At 49.8% G+C, this 20,050-nt stretch overlaps 1 protein-coding gene across 2 annotated transcripts in view; it reads right to left on the minus strand.

Annotated features, from left to right (window-relative positions):
* Positions 1 to 4,601: 4,601 nt before the first annotated feature.
* LOC135905326 (high-affinity choline transporter 1-like) overlaps positions 4,602 to 20,050 on the minus strand; it is a 33,663-nt gene continuing 18,214 nt past the window's right edge. For both annotated transcript variants that reach the window (XM_065436359.2, XM_065436358.2), the window contains 6 exons: positions 14,675 to 14,823; positions 14,020 to 14,169; positions 13,377 to 13,506; positions 12,634 to 12,851; positions 10,084 to 10,772; positions 4,602 to 5,779 (listed from right to left, as the gene is read on the minus strand). In XM_065436359.2, the coding sequence (XP_065292431.1) occupies positions 5,620 to 5,779; positions 10,084 to 10,772; positions 12,634 to 12,851; positions 13,377 to 13,506; positions 14,020 to 14,169; positions 14,675 to 14,823 (1,496 nt within the window). In that variant the 3' untranslated portion in view covers positions 4,602 to 5,619. The remainder of the gene's footprint in view (positions 5,780 to 10,083; positions 10,773 to 12,633; positions 12,852 to 13,376; positions 13,507 to 14,019; positions 14,170 to 14,674; positions 14,824 to 20,050) is intronic.

Raw genomic sequence — 20,050 nt, forward strand, 5'->3', positions numbered from 1 at the left:
CTATGAATTCAATGTCGTCCCTTTCGGGCTGTGTAATGCTCCGGCTACGCTTCAGAGGATGATAAACAAAGTGCTAAGTGGTCTCCTCTGGAAGGTATGCTTGGCCTGCTTTGACGACATAGTTATTTTCTCAAAGACAATGGCAGCCCACCTGGACAATCTCGAGAAGGTATTTGCTGCCCTCGAAGAAGCTAATTTGAGGCCAAAACCAGAGAAGTGCACCTTTGCCCGCGAGGAGATTAGGTACCTGGGACACGTGATCGCTGGTGATACCATAACCCCTGATCCACAAAAAATAGCTGCCATCGAGAAATTTCCGACACCAAAAAGTAAAAAAACCAGGTACAGAGCTTCCTCGGCATCTGTAACTGTTACAGACGCTTCATTAAGGACTTTGCGCAGATTTCCCGGCCATTAACAACGTTAACTAAGAAAAATGAAACTTTTGAGTGGAATATGGCGTGTGAAGAGGCTATGCGAACGCTCAAAGCCAAATTAACCACGGCACCGGTGCTTCGTCAGGTCGAACCGGGCAGAGCAATTGGAATCCCCACCGATGCCTGCGATTACGGAATCGGTGCGGTGCTCGTTCAGAAGAAAGGCTCCCAGGAACGCGTCGTTGCCTGTGCCAGTCGCCACCTAAACAAAGCTGAAAGCAACTACAGCACGACAGAGAAGGAGTGCCTTGCGATCGTTTATGCCTGCGGACAGTTTCGCCCTTACATCTTCGGGTGCCACTTCACCGAAGTGACCGACCAGGCTTGCTTAGCTTGGCTGATGAGAGTCAAGAATCCAAATGGACGGCTCATGAGATGGTCGTTACTACTGCAGGAGTATGACCTATCAATGAGGCACCATCCAGGTTTGAAGAACGGGAACGCGGACGCGCTTTCCCGACTGCCCCATGATCCTCCGCCGATTAGTGAAGATAACGCACTACCGCTACTCGCACTGGATTATGTGGACGTCGGTGCAAAGCAGAGGGATGACGCTTGGATCAGGCAGTTAATAGAGCATTTGGAGAATCCTGATACGCCCGTCGCGAGAACGATGAAAAGAGCCGCGCGTTGTTTCCGTCTCATTGATGGAGTGCTGTACCGAAGAGCCAAGGGCTTCGACGAAGACCGCTCGGCGCTTGTTCTCCCGAAAAGCTTGAGGACTGAGGTTTTAAGACATTGCCATGATGTCATTACGGCAGGTCACCTCGGAGTTCGGCGAACTTGGGAGAAGGTGCGGAGCCGCTACTTCTGGCCGAAAATGTTATCGCAGGTAACAAAATATGTAGCGACATGCCCAGACTGCCCGAGGAGAAAACCAGCACCCGGCAAACCCACGGGTTTTCTACAACCAATAACTCCTGTTGGGCGGCCATTTGAGCAAATCGGCATGGACTTTCTGGGGCCCTTTGTGAAGAGCAAACGCGGTAATCGCTATGTACTTGTGACGACGGCCTACCACAGAAAATGAGTAGAAGCGGTCGCCTGCCCCGCTGCAACGGCCACTGAGGCAGCCCAAGCTTTTGTGGAGCAAGTGGTTCTGCGACACGGAGCACCGGCGAAGATAATCACAGATCGGGGCAAGCATGTTGTTAGCAGTTTGATTGAAGAAATATTTCAAGTAATGGGGAGTAACCACATCACAACTGCCGCCTACCATCCACAGACAAATGACCTGTGCGAGCGGTTCAACCGTAGCCTTGCAGCTATGCTCAGCATGTATGTTTCTGCACACCACCGGGATTGGGACGAATTCCTCGCTTATGTTGTCTTCTGTTACAACTCTGCACAACGGGGGACAACCGGCTTCACTCCGTTTTTCTTGTTGCACGGCCGCGAACTGACTTTGCCCATTGACGCGATCCTCAACCTTCAACGTGGTGACGAGGGTGTCATCGACGCACATGCCGTAGCCCGCAGGCTTCGCAAAGCTAGAGAGCTCGTAGCCAAGCGCGAGAGGGGCCATCAAGAAAAAAACAAGATAGCGTACGACGCTCGATGGCGGGGTGCAGTGTTTCGACCGGGTCAATTCGTCCACGTGTGGACGCCCTCACGAGCAAGGGGCAAAACAACAAAGCTCCTCCACCGCGACCACGGACCGTTTCGCCTCCTTCGGCAAGTAGTGGAGAACTACTGGGAAGTCGTGAACCGCGCCGGTAACAAAGGGACATTGTAAACGTAGCTTGGTTAAAGCTGTGTCACCCCCGTACATGTCCCGAGGACGACGCGGACGACGAGAGTGGTGGTGAGTGCGGGTGTTCTGCACGCGATGAAGCCACAGTGCCGCAGGGTGGCGCAGCAGTTCCGCCCGTCAGTGACCACGGAAGGAAACGTTCAACTGGCGACGCTGAGGTGTATTTTGATCCGCGTGCACTTTATAGGGAACTGTCGTCCAACACCGAACCGAAAGACCTCTGCACTAGTGACAGTGACACAAAGATTTATTACGCCGCAAGTGATGTTGACTGAGTGAACACAAGACTAGTTAAAACTGTATGTGGCATTGTTCGTTCCTTCAGACAGATGCGTGCCCCGCAGTGCTAGTTAGTGACATATTTTTGCCGCGTATTGTTGCTTTGAGTCCAGTTCTACTTCTGAGCATATGCAGTTCAGTCTTTGTATATAGATAGTGTTTTCACGTGTGCAAAATATTTTTTTGTAGATTTATTCGCCTTTTCTGCATGTTATCATGCTGTAACAGTGCCTTATAACTGGGCGAGAGTGCTATGGTGTTTCGAGAGTGCTGTATAGACTTCGCTAGATTTTTTTATTCTGAATGTGTGCGCGCTTATGATTTTATAGGTTCATGCTAATTAAGAGTGGGGACACTCTTATTTTGGAGGGGGGAGGTGTCGCGTAGGTGTCTTTACCTTTTTTTCGTTGCCTGTGCTGTGTGGCAGTGTTCCTTCCTCTCTTGCCGCTTTTCTCTCAAAATGTCTTTTCGCCCACGAGTGGGGAGGCCGGTTGGGGGAATCTCACGCGCGGCACCTCCCGTTCCGGCTGAGGGTCCGGCCGGCCGACCGCGTTGTCGCCCGCCTTTGTACTAGCGAACGAAGCGGCGTCTCCTAATTTCCCAAACTGTTTGGGGATGGTTCTCGACTCTTTTGTGCGCTTTCTCTTTGTAGACGCGGCTAGTTCTTCCTTCTAGTTCGTCTAAAGCCCAACGGATGTCTCTGTAGTTTTCTGTGCATTTTTACTTTTCTTTGGGTTATAATTCTTCAGGCAAGCGGCTGTCATCAAGTCCAAACTCGGTGAAGTCCGCCCACGATTGGCTGTGAGGATTTGAATATGTGCGGCCTGATTGGCCCTGGTCAAGGAAGAGTTGGTATTGGTGTTCTGTTTTGCTCTCTGGCGGGATGTTGTGACGTTTCCCGAGGGTCCCAAGAGAGTTCGCGCCGGAGACACCAAGGGACGAGGTCACAGCGAGTGCAGCTGAGATGCCGCAGTTATGAATTTTACAAGTGCGTAAATGGTTATATTCGATTACCTGGAGTTCAAATAAATCAAATCAGGAAATGTCTACGGATCTCCGGTGTGCTCGCTTCATCTCTCCGGCGTGGAACAAGTAGCGAACAGCATTCTACGTTACTATATATATATATATATATATATATATATATATATATATATATATATATATATATATATATATATATATATATATATATATATATATATCACAGTTTGGGTGACTGGGCTAGGTGCATACTTGCACCTTGTAACTGCAAACGCGCACAAAGACGAGAACGAAGAGAATGGACAAGATGAGGCGCTTATATATTGCATAGGCATCAGAACACCTATTTCTTGTAACCGCAGCTGACAGCTATGTTCAATGAATTCATAGCTGGTGCTTAAGCATGGTGTGCACCCATCATACGCTTTGTAGAGCTTGAATTCAGCCAATGTTACAAATGCAGCGGCAGCTGGAAACGCCGATAATGCAGCTTATGCGCTTTCAACTTGTTAGCGTTTGAAGTTGAGGTGATAGCACGTGGTGAATGCGTTTTGTACTTAGCTGCAGACTCATTGTTCCCTAGTAGACCGTCACAGTGGCACAGTGCATACAACTCCACCTATAGTTTCCATCTTTCCCTATGCGGTAACACTAAACAGCAATTCGTCTGCAGCAGCATATGTATTTATTCAAACTTTCAGGAGGCGCAAGGTTGCTAACAAAAGCCCTTCTTTTGAGTACTGGACGTGCGACGTTGCAATCACAACGTGCCTCTTAGAGTCACTAATTTAAACGTTATATAATGAAGAAGAAGAAACTTAAAAAGAATGGTCCGGCAGTTTTTGCTGTAGAGCCCCAGGTGGCGCCAATGCTTGGTCACTTAATCCGATACCGCAGTGGGACGCTGGCTTTCGTGAAACCAGAGGCCATTTAAATTAACCTACGTGTTTAATTGGCTCATTTGTGCAAGCTGGCATATTAAATGGTTCGTGACAGTGCGCACCTCACAGCGGTACGAGGCAGCGCGCGTGGGCAATACGGACTGAGGCAGATATGCGACAGTGTCCACGACACGCTGCGTTCCCTGGCAATGTGTTGTCGGAAGCAACATGCGGCAGCAAGATGGCGTCGAAGAACGAAGAGCCGTGTGAAAGAGAGAGAATAAGCCTTTATTCCAGTAAAAAATGGCGTAAGCGTTTCCTAGAATCATTTAACTGATTCGGTAATGAACATGTGTGTGAGACCGAAAGGTGAAGATCTTCTATCGCAAGGGTGCGGAAACCTGAAAAGCAGTTGAATACCGTCTGTCGGGAGCGTCTGAAGCCTAAGAACAGTCGAATATTGGCGAATAGGTGTGACATTGGAATATCACCTGTCGCACAGCACTAGAAAATTAAGAAAATTATCGTTGCATATCACTTAAACATGAATTGATAACTTCTAAAACAAACTGGGTCGTGGCACGTGATCAGGCAACAAAGCCTAATTCATCACTCGTCTTCCTCCACTTACACGCCCTTAGTTCATGAGTCATTGCTCCTTTCTGCGCTGAACTAGCAGCGTAAATTTGCGCAAATCGAAATTCTAGCAGCGGCGCCTCCTACCGTGCACATCCGTCGTTCTCAACCCATGTGCTATAGTGTTCACACCCGTTAACTACGCAGCGAAAAAGTAAGCAGCGAATTTCTTTCCGTCCCGCCTCGTCAACCCTGAACAATTATCATATTCTGCGTGTCCAGACAAAGAAGCATCACAGACGCTTGCAAACAGGAACACTGCCGGCGAGCAGCGACAGCACCTCTAGCGCCTTACACCGCACAAACTAACTTTGTGGACATGCGGCCTTACCATGGCTCGTCTCGTGTACGCATCGGTTGCCTTCGGACACCTATATGGAACGTGTTACGGCTTCGCATGTCTTGCACCTACTTGCGTGCTTCCTCTTGAAAATTTACCTCTACAGTGCTCGAAGTGTACTACAAAGCGTGGTTAAGAGTTAGAGAGGATCGGCTGCGTGAATAAATACCCAAGTCGAACTGGTTCCCAAGAGACGAGCGCATTTTCTCTTTATCATTGCCACCAGGACCAACGCGGCGTTCGCTGCGAATGCGGCGGCACCAGGGCAGCTCAGTGGTGCTCCGCCTTGGTTGTGGTCTCGTCCGGGGCCTACGGTTGCGGCGTCTGCGGGGTGTCGCTCTGCGCCAACTTGCTTGACTCCTGGCTGGAGCGGCCGTGCTTCTTGCGCTTGCTGGCAGACGTCTCGCTCGCGTCCTTGCTGACGTCGCCCTTCGCTGGTGTACCGGGACTCTTCAACGTCATTTCCGCTCTGCAAGACACACCCATTGCGGAGACGCTCAATTGGCAAGGAGGGGAGACAAAATTCAAGGCGAGTCGAGGCAGGGAGGTCGACCATTACGAGCAATAGGCACACGTGGACTACTTAACCGGTCACTGAGGCAGTTGCACTTGATCTGCACATTTGTACGAATACTTAACGCCACCAACGAGTGTGGCCGCTGTCGCAGTATATTGGTCTCAGGAAATGGTACGTAGTCCTGTGTCAGGAAATCAAAGGCGAACAGTAGACGCGGAGAAAGAGACATACCACTGGACGTCTTTGTTCGCGTCTAATTTGGCACGTTTCATTGCCGGAAATATAAACCCTGCAGTGACTAGTTGAAACCAAGATTCTACGAAGTTTCGCGAGTTTAAATTTGTCACGAGAAAGAAGCCCCTATAAAAATGTCGTGCTGAGACTAAGGGCACAACAAGTATTCGATAGTTTCTTCGATCTACAATCATCGTACGTTGGTTCCTAAGTGAAAATTGAGACTGTGTGCAAGAGCATGAATAACTCTACAAGAATTGTTATCGATTACAAGAGAAACACGATAGCTCAGGTACACACAAACTGAATACTCGCGCTTTTTTAGGCTTACTGATCGTTTATTCGTGGTGAGGTTGGAGTAACCTTTCGGTTACGAAGTGTCTAAGACTACCTCTGCAAAGCTCATGCAAAGCTCCTTCTCACACAGGCTGACTTTCCCGTCATAAAATACGGTATGTGAAATCCTGCGGGCACAAGCGAGAAAATCTACGAGTCCTATCACCTTTCAATAGCAATCAGTGCAGTAGTGCGGTGCAGGATCAATAAAGAGAAAAATTCAAAAAGAAGTGGCTCTTGGTGTTAAATAGGGTAAAGCATAAAAGGCTAGAGCAATGCACGTAAACGCCAAAATTAACAAATGCAATGCGAAAAGGCCCAACCAATTTTGAGTGTGGTTAATAAACAAAATGCGCAGTTTCGACCGGAAGGCGAAGCACTGATTGCGACAGCAAATTGGACAGCTATGAAAAGTAAGGCTGGTAGTTTTATAAGCCGCACAAACTGCTGTAAACATTCGCTTACTAACTGCACACGTTATGACGCGTGCACAGGCAAATACGAACACATCTCACTCGATGACCACAGACACTCGCTGTCCGAACGCTGGCGTGATGAAAAGCGGCAGCAGTGGCGAGCGAATTCACCTTCGTACTTCATCTCTCTTCACTGTGAACTAGGCACGCGAGAACACAGCGTACACAAATCCATCACCTATCTCGGATCGCCTAGCCTTCGAATCCACCGCAGACTGCCTCTAAGATGGGGCGCGGGCGACGACGCCCAGCCACCGCAGCCACGGTGTTGAAGAGCAGATGCGTGCTAACCTGCCACCGCCCCCCCCCCCCCCTTTCTAGCACTGGCACATCTCGCAGCTCCGCCCCCCCCCCCTTGCACTAATGAGCAGACGGGCCGTATATCGGTATATTGCGTGTATGTCGGTAATTATGACCATGTAAATTACAGACGTCGCAGTTTCACGAGTAGCGAAGTACGTTTCAGCTACATTTCTTCTGCGCTCTGCGCAGACGCAGAGCCATCTTGCGGTAAACGCAGAACACCCCCTCCTCGCAACGTATGGCGCTGCCCCGACACGTGGCGCGCCACTCGCCCCATAATCGCGTCCGCCTTCATGGCGCGTCGCGGCCCGGCTCTCCCAGCCGATCGCGACGTTTGGCTCGCATAGATCGTTTGAGTAGGCGGTGCGAACGGAGTGCGATAACGCTATCGCGTTCCACTCTTGAAGGCGAAGCTTAAGCGTCCTGCAATTTTTTTATGTGCTCTGTAGCGCACGTAATAACGGCGCAATAAAGTTACTCAATCGCTTGACCTGACGGTGGATGTGACTGTCCGGCAGTGATGAGGACGCATTGCTTCCTATCGTCTTGGGTTGCAAGATGCAAATGGCGAAAAAGGATTTCGCCAGGTCAAGCAATACTGGAGTAAAAAAAAACGAAATGATAAAAATGTTTGTCAATTGATATCCGACCAAGCTACCCAGCGCAGTTTACTGCAACACTAATACAGAACAACCAGCCTTGCGGGGGAAAGAAAAAAAGAACCAGAAAGCTCGCCCCACTCGCCTTCTAGAATAGCGTTCCCCGGTGGAGATGTCATCGCATAAGCTGCAGTTGCCGCTAAGCGGTAACTGCAACTCATGCTACTGCTGTGTTGTGTTGCTAATGTGTTCTTCAACGTCACCACCAATTGACATTATGCAGCAGCGGCAGGAACAGACGTCAGTATGCAATATAGGGCGTCGCGCTCCCGCCACAGGCAGGCCGCAGTGGTTCCTGCCCAAAGCGAGCCACGCACAGTTAGGACTCCTGAAGAGCAGCACGAACAGGATGATCGACGAAGGGTACAGCAACGTCAGTGTGCACGACGGCTTCGCGCTCAGGCTCGGCAGCACCCAGTACAAAGCTCCGTCTAATTGGTCTATACGATGAAGTGACACCACAGCTTCGCTGGCCAGCCACCTTCCAGCATGAATTGGGACCCATTTTGTTTAAAACCGAACTATGTTACACCGTATTGAACACAGTGCACGATGCATTGGGCGCACGTTAAAGAACCCCACAGGGTCAAAATCAATCTGGAGTCTCTTAATACGGCGTGCCTCATAATCAAATGATGGTTTTGGCGTGTAAAATACCAGCGTTTATTTCAATTTCTTCGCGCAAAAGAAAAAGTGCACGGGAATTTTTACGGAGTGTAGCGCGTTTCTATGCATAATGTTAATTAAGCGCAGGAGTGTAGGCACAAGCGTTTCCTCGCCAAGAAACGCGAACCGACTCAGTGGTACAGCAGCGTTCAACTTGCGGACTCAGCTTTGCAATGTCACGAACTGGACTACATTAGTGTTCCCAAGGCCCGCTATGGCGTACTTGTTTATTAATTTTGCTACATCGCTGATTGTGTGATTTATGTCATTGGTAAGAATTCGGATAATTTTGAAGTCAGGAGTTTTTATCTTCAGTTGTTGCGAATAGAACTCCCTGTGCATATGCTTAGAGTTGCACCTCTCTTTTCGACGCAGCTCTGAAGAGCAGCGGTTTATTTCGGGCATTATGTCGAAGATAAACCGAAGTACGCCACCAGCAACGTGGAGAATTGAGCTGCAACGATGTCCCTGTACATATCTGCCGTACAGAGCAGCGAGGCGAATACAGTCCTTGTATACGTGAGCCATATACAAGAACAATATGACCAGTATTCCAGAGCGCTGGGTTGCGGCGGGGCGCCTAGACTGATCGAGATGTCTTCGAACCGTTCGGATATCTGCGCGCGCATCAAGGTTGATCATAGTCGATCGTTTGTGTGTCCATACGTCCCGTCAGTGAGCGCGCAGTTTGATCTTAGGAGACGGAACCCACTACAGTGCACTCAGCGTTTATAATTGCCGAGTGTATGCGCAAAAAAAAAAATCACCGATGATTACGATGCTCCCTTCATATTGCGATATATTAGCTGGCGCAGGCAATCAGTCTCGTGTGGCACATTTCAAACGGAGCGAAGTGTGGCACCACTGCCTCACCAATCCGGAGATCGCGAGTGCCAGCTCGTGGTGCCAGCGCGTGAGTGGGATTCGCAGCAGCCGCCGCAGACAGACGTTCGCTCATGCAGCGCTTTATTCCCATACACACGGCGCGCGCTACTCTGGTGCCATATCGCATATAGCCATCGTCGCCGCTCAGGCCGTCTTGCACGACACTACGCTTTTATTCTTACGCTTTCGTTCCACCAAGGACAACAGTGGCTCTTCGTCGCTGGGAAGTCGTGCCTTCAGTGTCAGCTGCCACAACTTCCAAGGAAGCGTGACACTAAGCCTCACTCGTAGCCGCTTGGCATCGCCCCTTGCAGGAGCAGTGGTCCCCGTGCCACATACCGCGGACTGCCCTCAGCATCTGACGCCGCGGACGAGCGCAGCCCTCCCCACCCCAAGGCACGGTGCCCCCCTCCGAAGTGCAGATGAGGTTGCCCACGCGGCTGAGCCAACTTAGCGCATGCACAGGCCGTATCCCTCCTGTCCTCCTCCGCTTTCCGCCTCACTCATGGTTCCGCGGCACACCCCTCCTGCGCTATCGCATTTCGTGCATCTTCCATTGCACTCGGCGTTCGCTTTCATTCTTCGCTGAGCTCGTTCGCTCGGTCATGCCGACGCTCGTGGCAGGAACAGGCATTTACTAAGAGCTGGGCTCTAAGATAAAGGAAAAAAAAACAAGACTCTTCGCCGGCTCACTTACGAGTGCTGCGATATACGGCTGGGAATCTTCTCGACTGGTGACAGCTTGTATTCCGAGGTGCTATGAGGCGTGATCCCTGCGGCGTCACGAGGCGTAGTCGACGCCGACGCACTACTGCCCGGAATCGCAGACGTCTCCGCCGTGGCCGGCGTGAGCACAGGCTCGGGAGCAGCGGGCGGTGGTCCCACAGCTGCAGGTGCCTTCAAATCCGCGCCCTCAACCAAGGGCACCTTGTCGAGCACCTTGGCATCGGGCTGGAAGCAGTTGAACACGTCCCAGTCGAGGGGCACGCGTCCACCGGTGAAGAGCCACGAGGTGATGCCGGACACCGCCACCAGGGTGAGGAAGCTGATGACCATGGATAAGGTGCGGAACGGGAAGCGCTGCTCGCCCTGCTCGTAGTCGTAAAAGGGGTACTTGATGAAGGGTGGTATCTTCAGAATGCGCTCGCCGCCGCCCGCGCGCAGGAAGCAGCCGACCACGTAGGCGGCGAAGGAGCCGTACGTGTTGACGTGGTCCTTCAGGTAGACCACGCACACGAGCTGCGGGAAGAGGATCACGTAGACCAGGTCCGAGGAGAGGTACCACAGGGAGTAGATGGATTCGGCCGTGAGCGCCATGAACGTGGCCAGCGCGCCCACCAGCACAATGGACACGCGCATCACGTAGATCACCTCCTTCTCCGTGGCCTGCCAAGCACGGAATGCCAATTGAACGGACACTCTACAGACAAGAATTGCATCACGCTGGAAGGGAATATTGCTATTCTAAATAACACGAATACTTATACTGCAGAATAAATCGAAAAAGAAGGAAAAACACATATAACCTGTTGCATCTCCTCAAGGGGCAACACGTACGTTACTCGCTAATACTCAGTTCAACACGTTGAGAATCAAGCAATACGCATAATTTTAGCCGTTTTATGTCTCAGAAACCTGCGTTACATTTTACGCATAACATTTTAACAATACAGAATCTGAAAAGATATAGCGGAATTTTTATGTTTAAGTACGTGTCCGGAAAGCTTCTATTTCCTTTGCTGCATCCTAGTTAATTTCGTCATGTTCCATCGACACTTCTTGTTACATAATATAACTACTTATTACTTCCGCCCACACCTAATTACGGCAAGCTCACTGCAAATATTTACCGTGTTCCAAAGTGGAATTCATTGCAGGCTGGCATAAAGAAGGGTTCTGTTAATTCATTTAAAAGGAATTTGCGTTTATATGGGCTAAATAGACATTTAAATTTTCATTATTCTATTTATTTGCAACGTTCTTCTGTATGTTTAGACTTGTAGAATGAATATCGTATTTTTCATATTCTGGTTGTTCGTAACGTTTTATATACTGAAAGTTGCTCTACAGTGCATGATGTTACAGCTGCTCTACATGTTCTGAATAGCCTGATGCTGTTCATTGTATAGTTATTTTAGAGGGCAGCACTTAGCCGCCCATACCTGCGGCGAGCGTCGGCGTTGTCCCTCGGCGTAACCGAGCGAACGGGCACAGAGAAAGATGAAAGCGAACGCTGGGCGCAGCGTGAGAAGAAAAGTGCAGTGCCGCGTAAGGCTAGCGACAACCGCTACACGATGGCGCCAGAGGAGCGGGCCCTCATCTGTGCACCGATGGCATGCGGTGATCGCATCGCACGATACTAATTATGGAAACAACGCGTTGCATGAGCGGAGGCCTGTCTGAGACGGCTGCTGTGAACTGCGCCCACGCGTCACCCACACGCTGCCTGTCGGAATCTCCCAACTAGCGACGCAGTCGCGTGACGCTTCACTCCATTTTCAACGTGCCGCACGAGACAGATTGTCCGCGCCAGGCAATATATCGCAAAATGAAAACGCATATAGAGCTGCGTTTGTATTTTGCATTAAGGAGTATCGGTGAATCATCGACGAGTGTTTTCTTTGACGTAAGCATTACCAAAGGTTCTCGCACATTACAACTTTTCGCAGTGAGACCTCTTTCTGCATTTATGTCGTCTTTGAAAAGAATATTTTGAAATTACAAAAATAACAAATAAAACAATACTCGTATTTCGGTTGTCCTCACGCAAAGGCGGTGACACCACGACTTAGTCGCTGCGTCACGTTACACGTCGCAGTCTCCTCGGTGATAAGGCTTCTTTATCCGGAAATATCGGCCAAGGTCAATCATTTATATTGTAATAAGGAGCGATAACCCCTTGGAAAGAATTCTCTCATTTCAAACGGTACGTACCGATTGCTGTAACAAGTAAGTATAATCACCGCCTCTACATAGCATAATCCGCTGCGTCATTATTACGTGATTATTGCGGCAATGGCCATTCATCTGAAACGCACATCCTCTGCTCCAACTTTTAAATTCAGCGAACCGTAGTGGCAGCTGCACGTGTGTGCACCCTGTGCCTTCTGCGATGATTACCCACCGCAGGAAATCCACAGTGCCATGTGACGTTCTGCACTATTGGCTACAGAACGAAGCTGCACGCTAGCCCACCCCTGTTAGCCAAGTAGAAAAAAAAAAGAAAGGGACCGGGCGGAGCACGCACGTTCTGCCTGATGCCGAGTTTGTAGATATTCCAGGCGAACATGGATGCCGCGCTGAGGATGGACGAGTCCGAAGAGGACATCACCGCCGCGGAGACGGCGCCCAGCCCCATGGCGGAGACGAAGCCGGGCGTCAGGTACTGCAGCACCAGCGGCAACGTCAGCGACGTCGCATCGCCCGTCAGTGGAACGGCCTTCGTGTAGCCCACCTGCGTGAAGTCTGCACGCAAGGGAAGGGAAAAGAGTTGGCGGTGCGAATACGCGTCGGTGAAGGCGAGTCATGCATGGGGCAAGAACTGATTAGAAACAGAAAATACCGTTCTCATGCGGCATATGCATAGCGTCTCGAATTCCATCTGAGCATGGCAGCTTCATGTAGCGGTGCAAAGTACGGCGATTAACTTGAAACAGCCGCCGTGATAACTCCACACAATGGGTCCTGCTATTTCTCCCACGCGCGGTACGTGCCGTTCGTTGTGATCGCCACGCATTTCCTGTCCCATCGGTCACCGAGTGGCACATCCATGCAGGCTACGTCCATCGGCTATGAATGCCCTCTCTCTGCAGCCTTTCCTTTACACCTGAAGCGTATTTGATACTGCACCGGGCGGGCTGGTTGATAAGACCCAATTCTGTAGTGCAATGGACTTGGGGCCTTTATTTCTACTCCGTGAGTCTGGCAATTACAAGTCGCTGGCACTGGCCGCGCACTCTGCTTTCCCCTGCGTAGCATTGCTGCACTCACTGGCCGCCTTGGCGACGGCGCCGATGATGACGGGCGGGATGGCCATGAACAGGCAGCCGAACGCCGCCATGTACGACAGCAGCTCGGCACCCTCGGCCGTGCGGCTCGAGAGAACCCGCTGGAAGTAGACCTGCGTGCGCAGCGCGTTGAGTGTGTTGCAGAGCGACAGGTAGTAAGGAGAGAGACGGCGGGACGCTTTTAGCAGGGAAATTTGGTTTAGTCGGTGAACTTTGACATCGAAAAAGCCGCGCTAGAGCAGGCAAGGACTTCACTCGACCGTTCCTTAGACATGCAGGACATTGCCACATATAACATGCTTTCGTCCCGGTCTACGTCTCTAGCACATATTCTATATGTCACTGAGTCCCCTTCTATTGACGCAGTGTTTTTCGAGCAAGTACTGCGAAGATAGGCGACTTTCACGAACGCTACAGAAAAGCCATTAGCCTCACGTTCGCAGGTCCGTGCACCATTGGAAAACGCGCGGTGAAAAGTACACGCAGCAACAATATTTTCCGCTGAATGCGAGAGGGTATTTGTGTTCCTGTTGTCGCAGGAGGGTAGTGCACTATTCGGGTACAGGCATAAAGGAGGTCGCTACACGAGTGGTGACAAGTCGGTTCGGGAAGCATGGTCCACCAACCTGCCAGGGCACGCCGCCCATCATGAGAAGCAGCATGTTGTCCCAGTAGGTGCCGAAGTCCTTCCACTCGACGCTGCCCACGAAGTCGTTCCTCGGGTACGAGATCGGGCCGACCGCCTCGTGGAACATGGCAAACGGCACCGACAGCCACTGAGCGAAGAAGGGCAAAGATGCGCCATCAGCCATGTGCCATGTGATCAATATAGGAAATCGTGATTACACTACTGAAGACTGTGGTACTGAAGTTACATAAACAGGGCAAGAGCGCCTCGGAAAGGCTGGCCAACGTTACAGTAGGTGGACTTATCTTTGTCAAAGGTGCCTTGTCAACCCTCCAACAATGACAAGGCCGCCTTCGAGTAGATAGGTCCACCTAACGAAATGTTAGCCAGCCTTTCTGAGGCACTTTAGCCCTGTTTACATAACTTCAATATCAAGGTGTGAAACTTCAGCTGTCAGCTCCCTCCTTAAATTAGGCTTCTGAAGGGACGTTAGTAAGAAAACAATTCCAGAACGCCGTGCCTTAAGGCATGGTCTAGGACCTTATGTAGGACCTTACGAGGTCCTAGAATATGCAGATGCCTCTTGCTTTCGTCACACACAGTAGCACTTATGGAGAATGTTGAGCAGGGAAGACAAGCAAAGAACTGCATACCAGGCCAAAGAAGATGGCCAGGAGCTGGATGACGTCCGTGTAGGCGACCGAGTAGAGGCCGCCCGTGAACGTGTAGAAAAGGGCGATGCACGCCGACGCGACCACCGACTCTGTGCGCTCAAAGTCCATGATGACCTCCACGGTTGCGCCTGCGCAGTGAATAATTGGAAGGCGATTCAACCATCCAGTTGGAAGGGCATCAAAGACAAGGTCTTCCTGAGAAAGTTGGGGGACAATAGGCACGGCCACAGCCCACGGCGCGTACAGCTTCAGCGCTCACGTGGGGAGAGTAGGAGGTGAGTAGGAGTGCCTAATTTTTTTTTACTGTACAGTAAGCTCTCAGTTGTACGAACGCCGGTTTATCGAATATTTCAGAATGACGAACTTTTTAAATATCCCCGGCAGTTTTCTTATAGATTCTATGCGAAAATGTTTCACCCAAACGAATTTCGGAACAGTGAATATTTCAATTTAACGAACTCGCTCAGAGGACCAAGGCTTATTTTTATGATCAGAACCTATCCCTGCCCTCATCAAACCGCCACTCCAGAGTCAATGTAAGGATGGATGGAAGGATAGGATGGATATTATGAGCGTCCCCTTTGGAACAGGGAGGTGGGTTGCGCCACCATGCTCTTGCTAATATACTGCCTAATATCCTACCTAGGTTAACCAATGAGAAAAGAAAAAAAAACGCTATAAACTACCACGCCCAAATTTTCTGATCCCCTATTGCGCACTGTGCTTTTGTACGTCTCCGTCTTTTGTCGCTTCCCTACTTTTCTTCCACCAATCCTCCGGTCGCCTCTTACTAATGTCTGTTGCGGACATGTTTGCTTTACCACTGCTCCCTCTGAACCCAAGGGCTTAAAGGGCCCCTGAAACGGTTCGGACAAATCTTGTAGACGCGTAGGGTACAGCTTATGTAGAACATTCGCACCACAATTTAAGTGAAGCGTTACGTATTAGTGGAGCTACTAGCGATTAGAAGTTACCCTCCTCCATAGCCATGATTTTCCTCCTCGACTCGTTCGCCGAGCGAGCGGGGCTAAGCTGCGCCTTCAATGGTTCGGCGTCACAATGCGACGTCACATCGTCCACTTCCGGTTGTTTTGGAGCCCGCCCCAGCCCGCGCGAGACCTCTCCGCTAGGCGCTTGGCCGTCGACCCCAAGCGAGAGCTATCGAAGCAGCGTGCGTTGCGAGCATTCTGTCGCATTCTGTCGAGCATTCATTTCCCGTCCTGCCCGTCGATTGCTGAATCGGCTCAGGTTTTGGCAGCCTGCCCAAGGTCGATTTAAATACGTCGCGAAGCTTCGGGCGAAAAGCGGTTCAGTACAGATTGTCACCGACATCAGCATGGGGTTTATGGGAGCAGCGATTGAAGCGCGACTATGTTTGGACGGAACAAACATTGGGAAAGAAAAACGCGTTTTTTTATTCAAACGAGACACAGTTAGATTCATTCAACGAAAATAAAATTCCTAGTCAATTTTATATATTCGTGATGAGTTAAGAAAATACGTTTAATTTTATTATTATTAATAAATGCATTTCTTTTCAGCGCCCATCGCTACAGGGGGCGTTGACGCCACTATCACTCGCAGTGCAATGCACGTCTTGAAATTGGCAGACAGGCGCACTCGTATCACCTGTTGAAATACGCCCCCCTCACAATTTGTGCTTTCTTGCTTGTCGAAGTTTGAATTTGGTGACGCGGGTAGCTTCATTGCTTCTTAATCTGTTCAGTCAAAAGTAGTGAGGTACGACCGCCAGATAATTGTGTCTTTGTTTTCGTGCGACTGCGCTGGCCGACGGGCTTGGCATCCGACAATAGGATCAGCACGCTACACCTAAAGCTTTCGTCGGCCTCCAAAGAAAGTATGTTCTGTGCAGGGATGCGATTTCGACAACCGTACGGCTGGCCTTTTTCTGCATCGCTTTCCACGCTGTAAGCTCGAAACACCCATCAAGTCGAATGGCGACGCATTTAAATATATAGCTCCAAAAGAAGAACAACAAAACAAATTCCGCGCCTTCGAAAACAAAATGACGTCACTTCTGCTTTTAACGGACATGGCGTCACGTTATTTTTTCTTCCGCCGGAAGTGTTCCCACCACATACAGATGGCGCTAAGCCCCATGAACCCGCGATGGACCGCCATATTTTGAACTTATGGGCTCTTATGGAAGCTTCGCTACCAGGTATATTTACCTTGGCCTGCCCATAGCGGCAGTAATGCGCTTTGCAACGAGACAAGTTTCGGAGACTTGATAGGTCACCTTTTTCCCATCCCAGGCCATGCTGCTTTTGGCGCGCGTTTTGAACTCGTCACCGATAAAGAAAATATTGGTTGCACTCTCAGGGAACTGACGTTTCCTAGTGCAATCACTGGATCGACGTCTATCCAAAGGAGCAATAAAGACTAGAAAAACATTTTCAGCCAGCACCACTCCAAAGGGATCCTGAACCAACCCAGTCCTTCGATAGCATACGCTGATGTGAACATCTCAGCCAAATTTTGCAGTCGTGCACTGCGCGTGGAGTTTGCAAATGGAGCGCCAAGTCACCTTTCTCTCAAACGTTCTCATATGAACACAAGCCTGCTCTTTTCTGGACGCTTTATTTCGTGATATAGCGCGTTCCCACATGCGACTGCTATTCGCCCATAGCTGACATCATAGAGTTTCTCGCTATAACACCTAGAGAGAAATATGGCGCTACCGTCTATGGGCGGTTCCTAAGGGGCGCTGTGCCGTCATGAGAATGACAGTATATGTGTCTGCGAGGCTGGTGTTGGCTCGTGTTGTAAGAGTCTTCGTCTAAAATGTAGATATGGCTACACAAATACCGCTTTCTTAAAGTAAAATCTTTATAAAATATTTCCATTCACGCATATTACATCTTGCACTGAAGTTTACTCACCTACAATGCATAACCAAGTGAAGAAAAAAAAAGAACAGACGACAAACTCTTCCAAAGCGAGCGCGAATCTTGTCGTCTGGCGTCCCACTTTAGGGGCCCGCGGATACTTTTACGTTCGATATAATTTTACATGCAATAACAAGTTTTCATAGTTAAACAAAACAGGTTTTTGCGTAATAATAAGGCTAAAACAGCTTTTTGGATGCTGATTTAGTAGAAAATGAATCATTGTGACAGAGGGAACGGTGCTTGCCAGGCGCGTTTTCGAGGTTTGAGGTGTCCTGTCTCTCCGAGGACGATGCCAAGCCGAAGTCACAATATACCGGCATTCCCATCCACATGACAGAGCAGCCGCGCCAAATTTCCCTCTATAGTACTACAGAATATAGTGAGAAACTCTGAGGCTGACATCAATAAAGAAGAGTATTTGGATCAACGCGCTTTTTCATACTGCTATCGTATATATTTATTGACGCACTTTATAAACAAGCTGAAGTAAGCGAAAATCGGTTGCTTTCGAATTTCTATAAGAATTACGTACTTCAGGAAGAAGCCGACTATCGTCTCCTCACGATCGGCCGTGGCCGCCCGCATAGGAAATAAACCTGTGGCCACCCTGCTTATATCGATGTCGTAGTCATCGGGTCTCGCTAATTGCGACTATTTTTTAACAGCCCTCCAGCTTCGAACTACCCGAAACTTAAGGTCAGACCAGAAGCATGCTTGACAGTGCGCGCTCATTCCTTGCCGCGCCTGGTTAGACGCCTTTGCAGACTTCACTTCGTATAGAACTAATAATAGCACTTCAAGATGCGCAAGTTGGATGTGGCAATTATCCGTCGGTCAAGCTGGTGCAGGACAAAGCCGATCCCGATCCCGTATGGACACGAGCGAGCGCTCAAGCTACAGCACTACAGTTGAATCTTCGAGCAAAGCTGTGGTCTTCTACGTAGCGTAAATACCGCGGACGCCACGGCATGAGACTATTCAGGCACATTACCTCTGGCACCTCGCGGGCGCCAAAACCGGAAGTAGTGGCGCCTATGCAAACATCCAAAATTAAATTTGAACTGTGCGCGACGCTGATGCTCAGAAGGCAGAGCGTTGTGGACCCGCCCCACTCCACCGTAGCCTTCGCAGTGCAATACATTGAAGAAGGAGCGGGAGCACTGCGCAGGGGACGTTTGAATGGCAATAACTTTGTTTCTGCTGAACGAAGTGAATTACATTTTTCGGCAAAGTATTTCTGAAATAGTCTACTTTAACTTCGAATGCGTTTCTCGACTTCGATAAATGTGGTCCAGGGCCAATACGCGCAAGAAAGAAGTTTATGTTCTATCTAAATGTGAAAGCGCATCGAGAACAAGCATTAACGGAATTTAACAATAGTTTGCGGCAAGTTTTTCAGCCATAGGGGTGAAACAGCAGGCAGAAATCTAAGTGGGCTTCACCCTAAGGCCCCTAAGGATTCATTGAGTTATTTTTATAGAACCCCTCCTCATATGCGACACATAGGTGTACATTTAATTTGCTTTACATCACATGAGTGACACCACTGCAGCGGGACATCTTGCGTCGGTCTCTCTCATCTCACCGGGCCCCTCACCAGGTCTGGCCATTTTGAGCTGACAAGCGCAGAGCATAAAATTCGCGCTAACGGTCGTCTTTGCGAAGAATTACATCGCTACGCGCCGCGGAATGGTCCGAAGTTTCAATCCGGACGCCGTTTTCCTTTTCTCTCGCGGCGAGCGCGCTGCAAGCCGGACGGTGACGTACTCGTGTCCCTGTGGCTACGTGACGTCGCTTGCCTTGACACGTGACTTCGAGAAATATTCAAGGCAACATCTGTTACTTGTGTGATCTGTTGCTTGAATTGACGAATTGAAGTTTAGAGAAATAATGAAGTACACGAACGGGAAGTCTCCATGCTTTTTTTGTTTTACTTCGCACCAAAGCAATAGCGATGTACTTCCGCTCCGTCTGCCTGTTCCTACGGTCGTGCAGTCACGTGCGCAGGTACCGAAACTATGCCATTTTCTATAGTGTTCTAGCACGTGATCACGCTCTGTGATCAACTCGTTCTGCATCAGCATTCGCGTAGCACTGAATTATACCGCTAGTCATGTGTCCTCGTGCAAAGCACGCAAAATCGTGCGCTGCGCGAAACGAGAATTCACAACAGCTCGCGCGCAACGCCGTCAGCAGATGTGCGCAGCGCCGCAAAAAAAAAGAAAAAAAGAAAAAAAAGAAAAAAAGAAAGAAATCAAGAAATAAAGAAAGGAAAAAAAAAGCAAATCGAGCAGAAAAAAGATGATGGTGGGGCCCGTGACCTATGCGTCACGCAATTCTCGAGGTCCGGTATGGGAGAACGCAGGAAAGGAATTTCGCTTGCGAAGTTTTCACGGGGCAAGTGGAGTGAGTGTCTCGCTTGGTGGTGGAGTTCCCCTGTTGA

The sequence above is a fragment of the Dermacentor albipictus genome, chromosome 3 (genome assembly GCF_038994185.2).
Source record: "Dermacentor albipictus isolate Rhodes 1998 colony chromosome 3, USDA_Dalb.pri_finalv2, whole genome shotgun sequence".
In the NCBI taxonomy this organism is placed as follows: Eukaryota; Metazoa; Arthropoda; class Arachnida; order Ixodida; family Ixodidae; genus Dermacentor; species Dermacentor albipictus.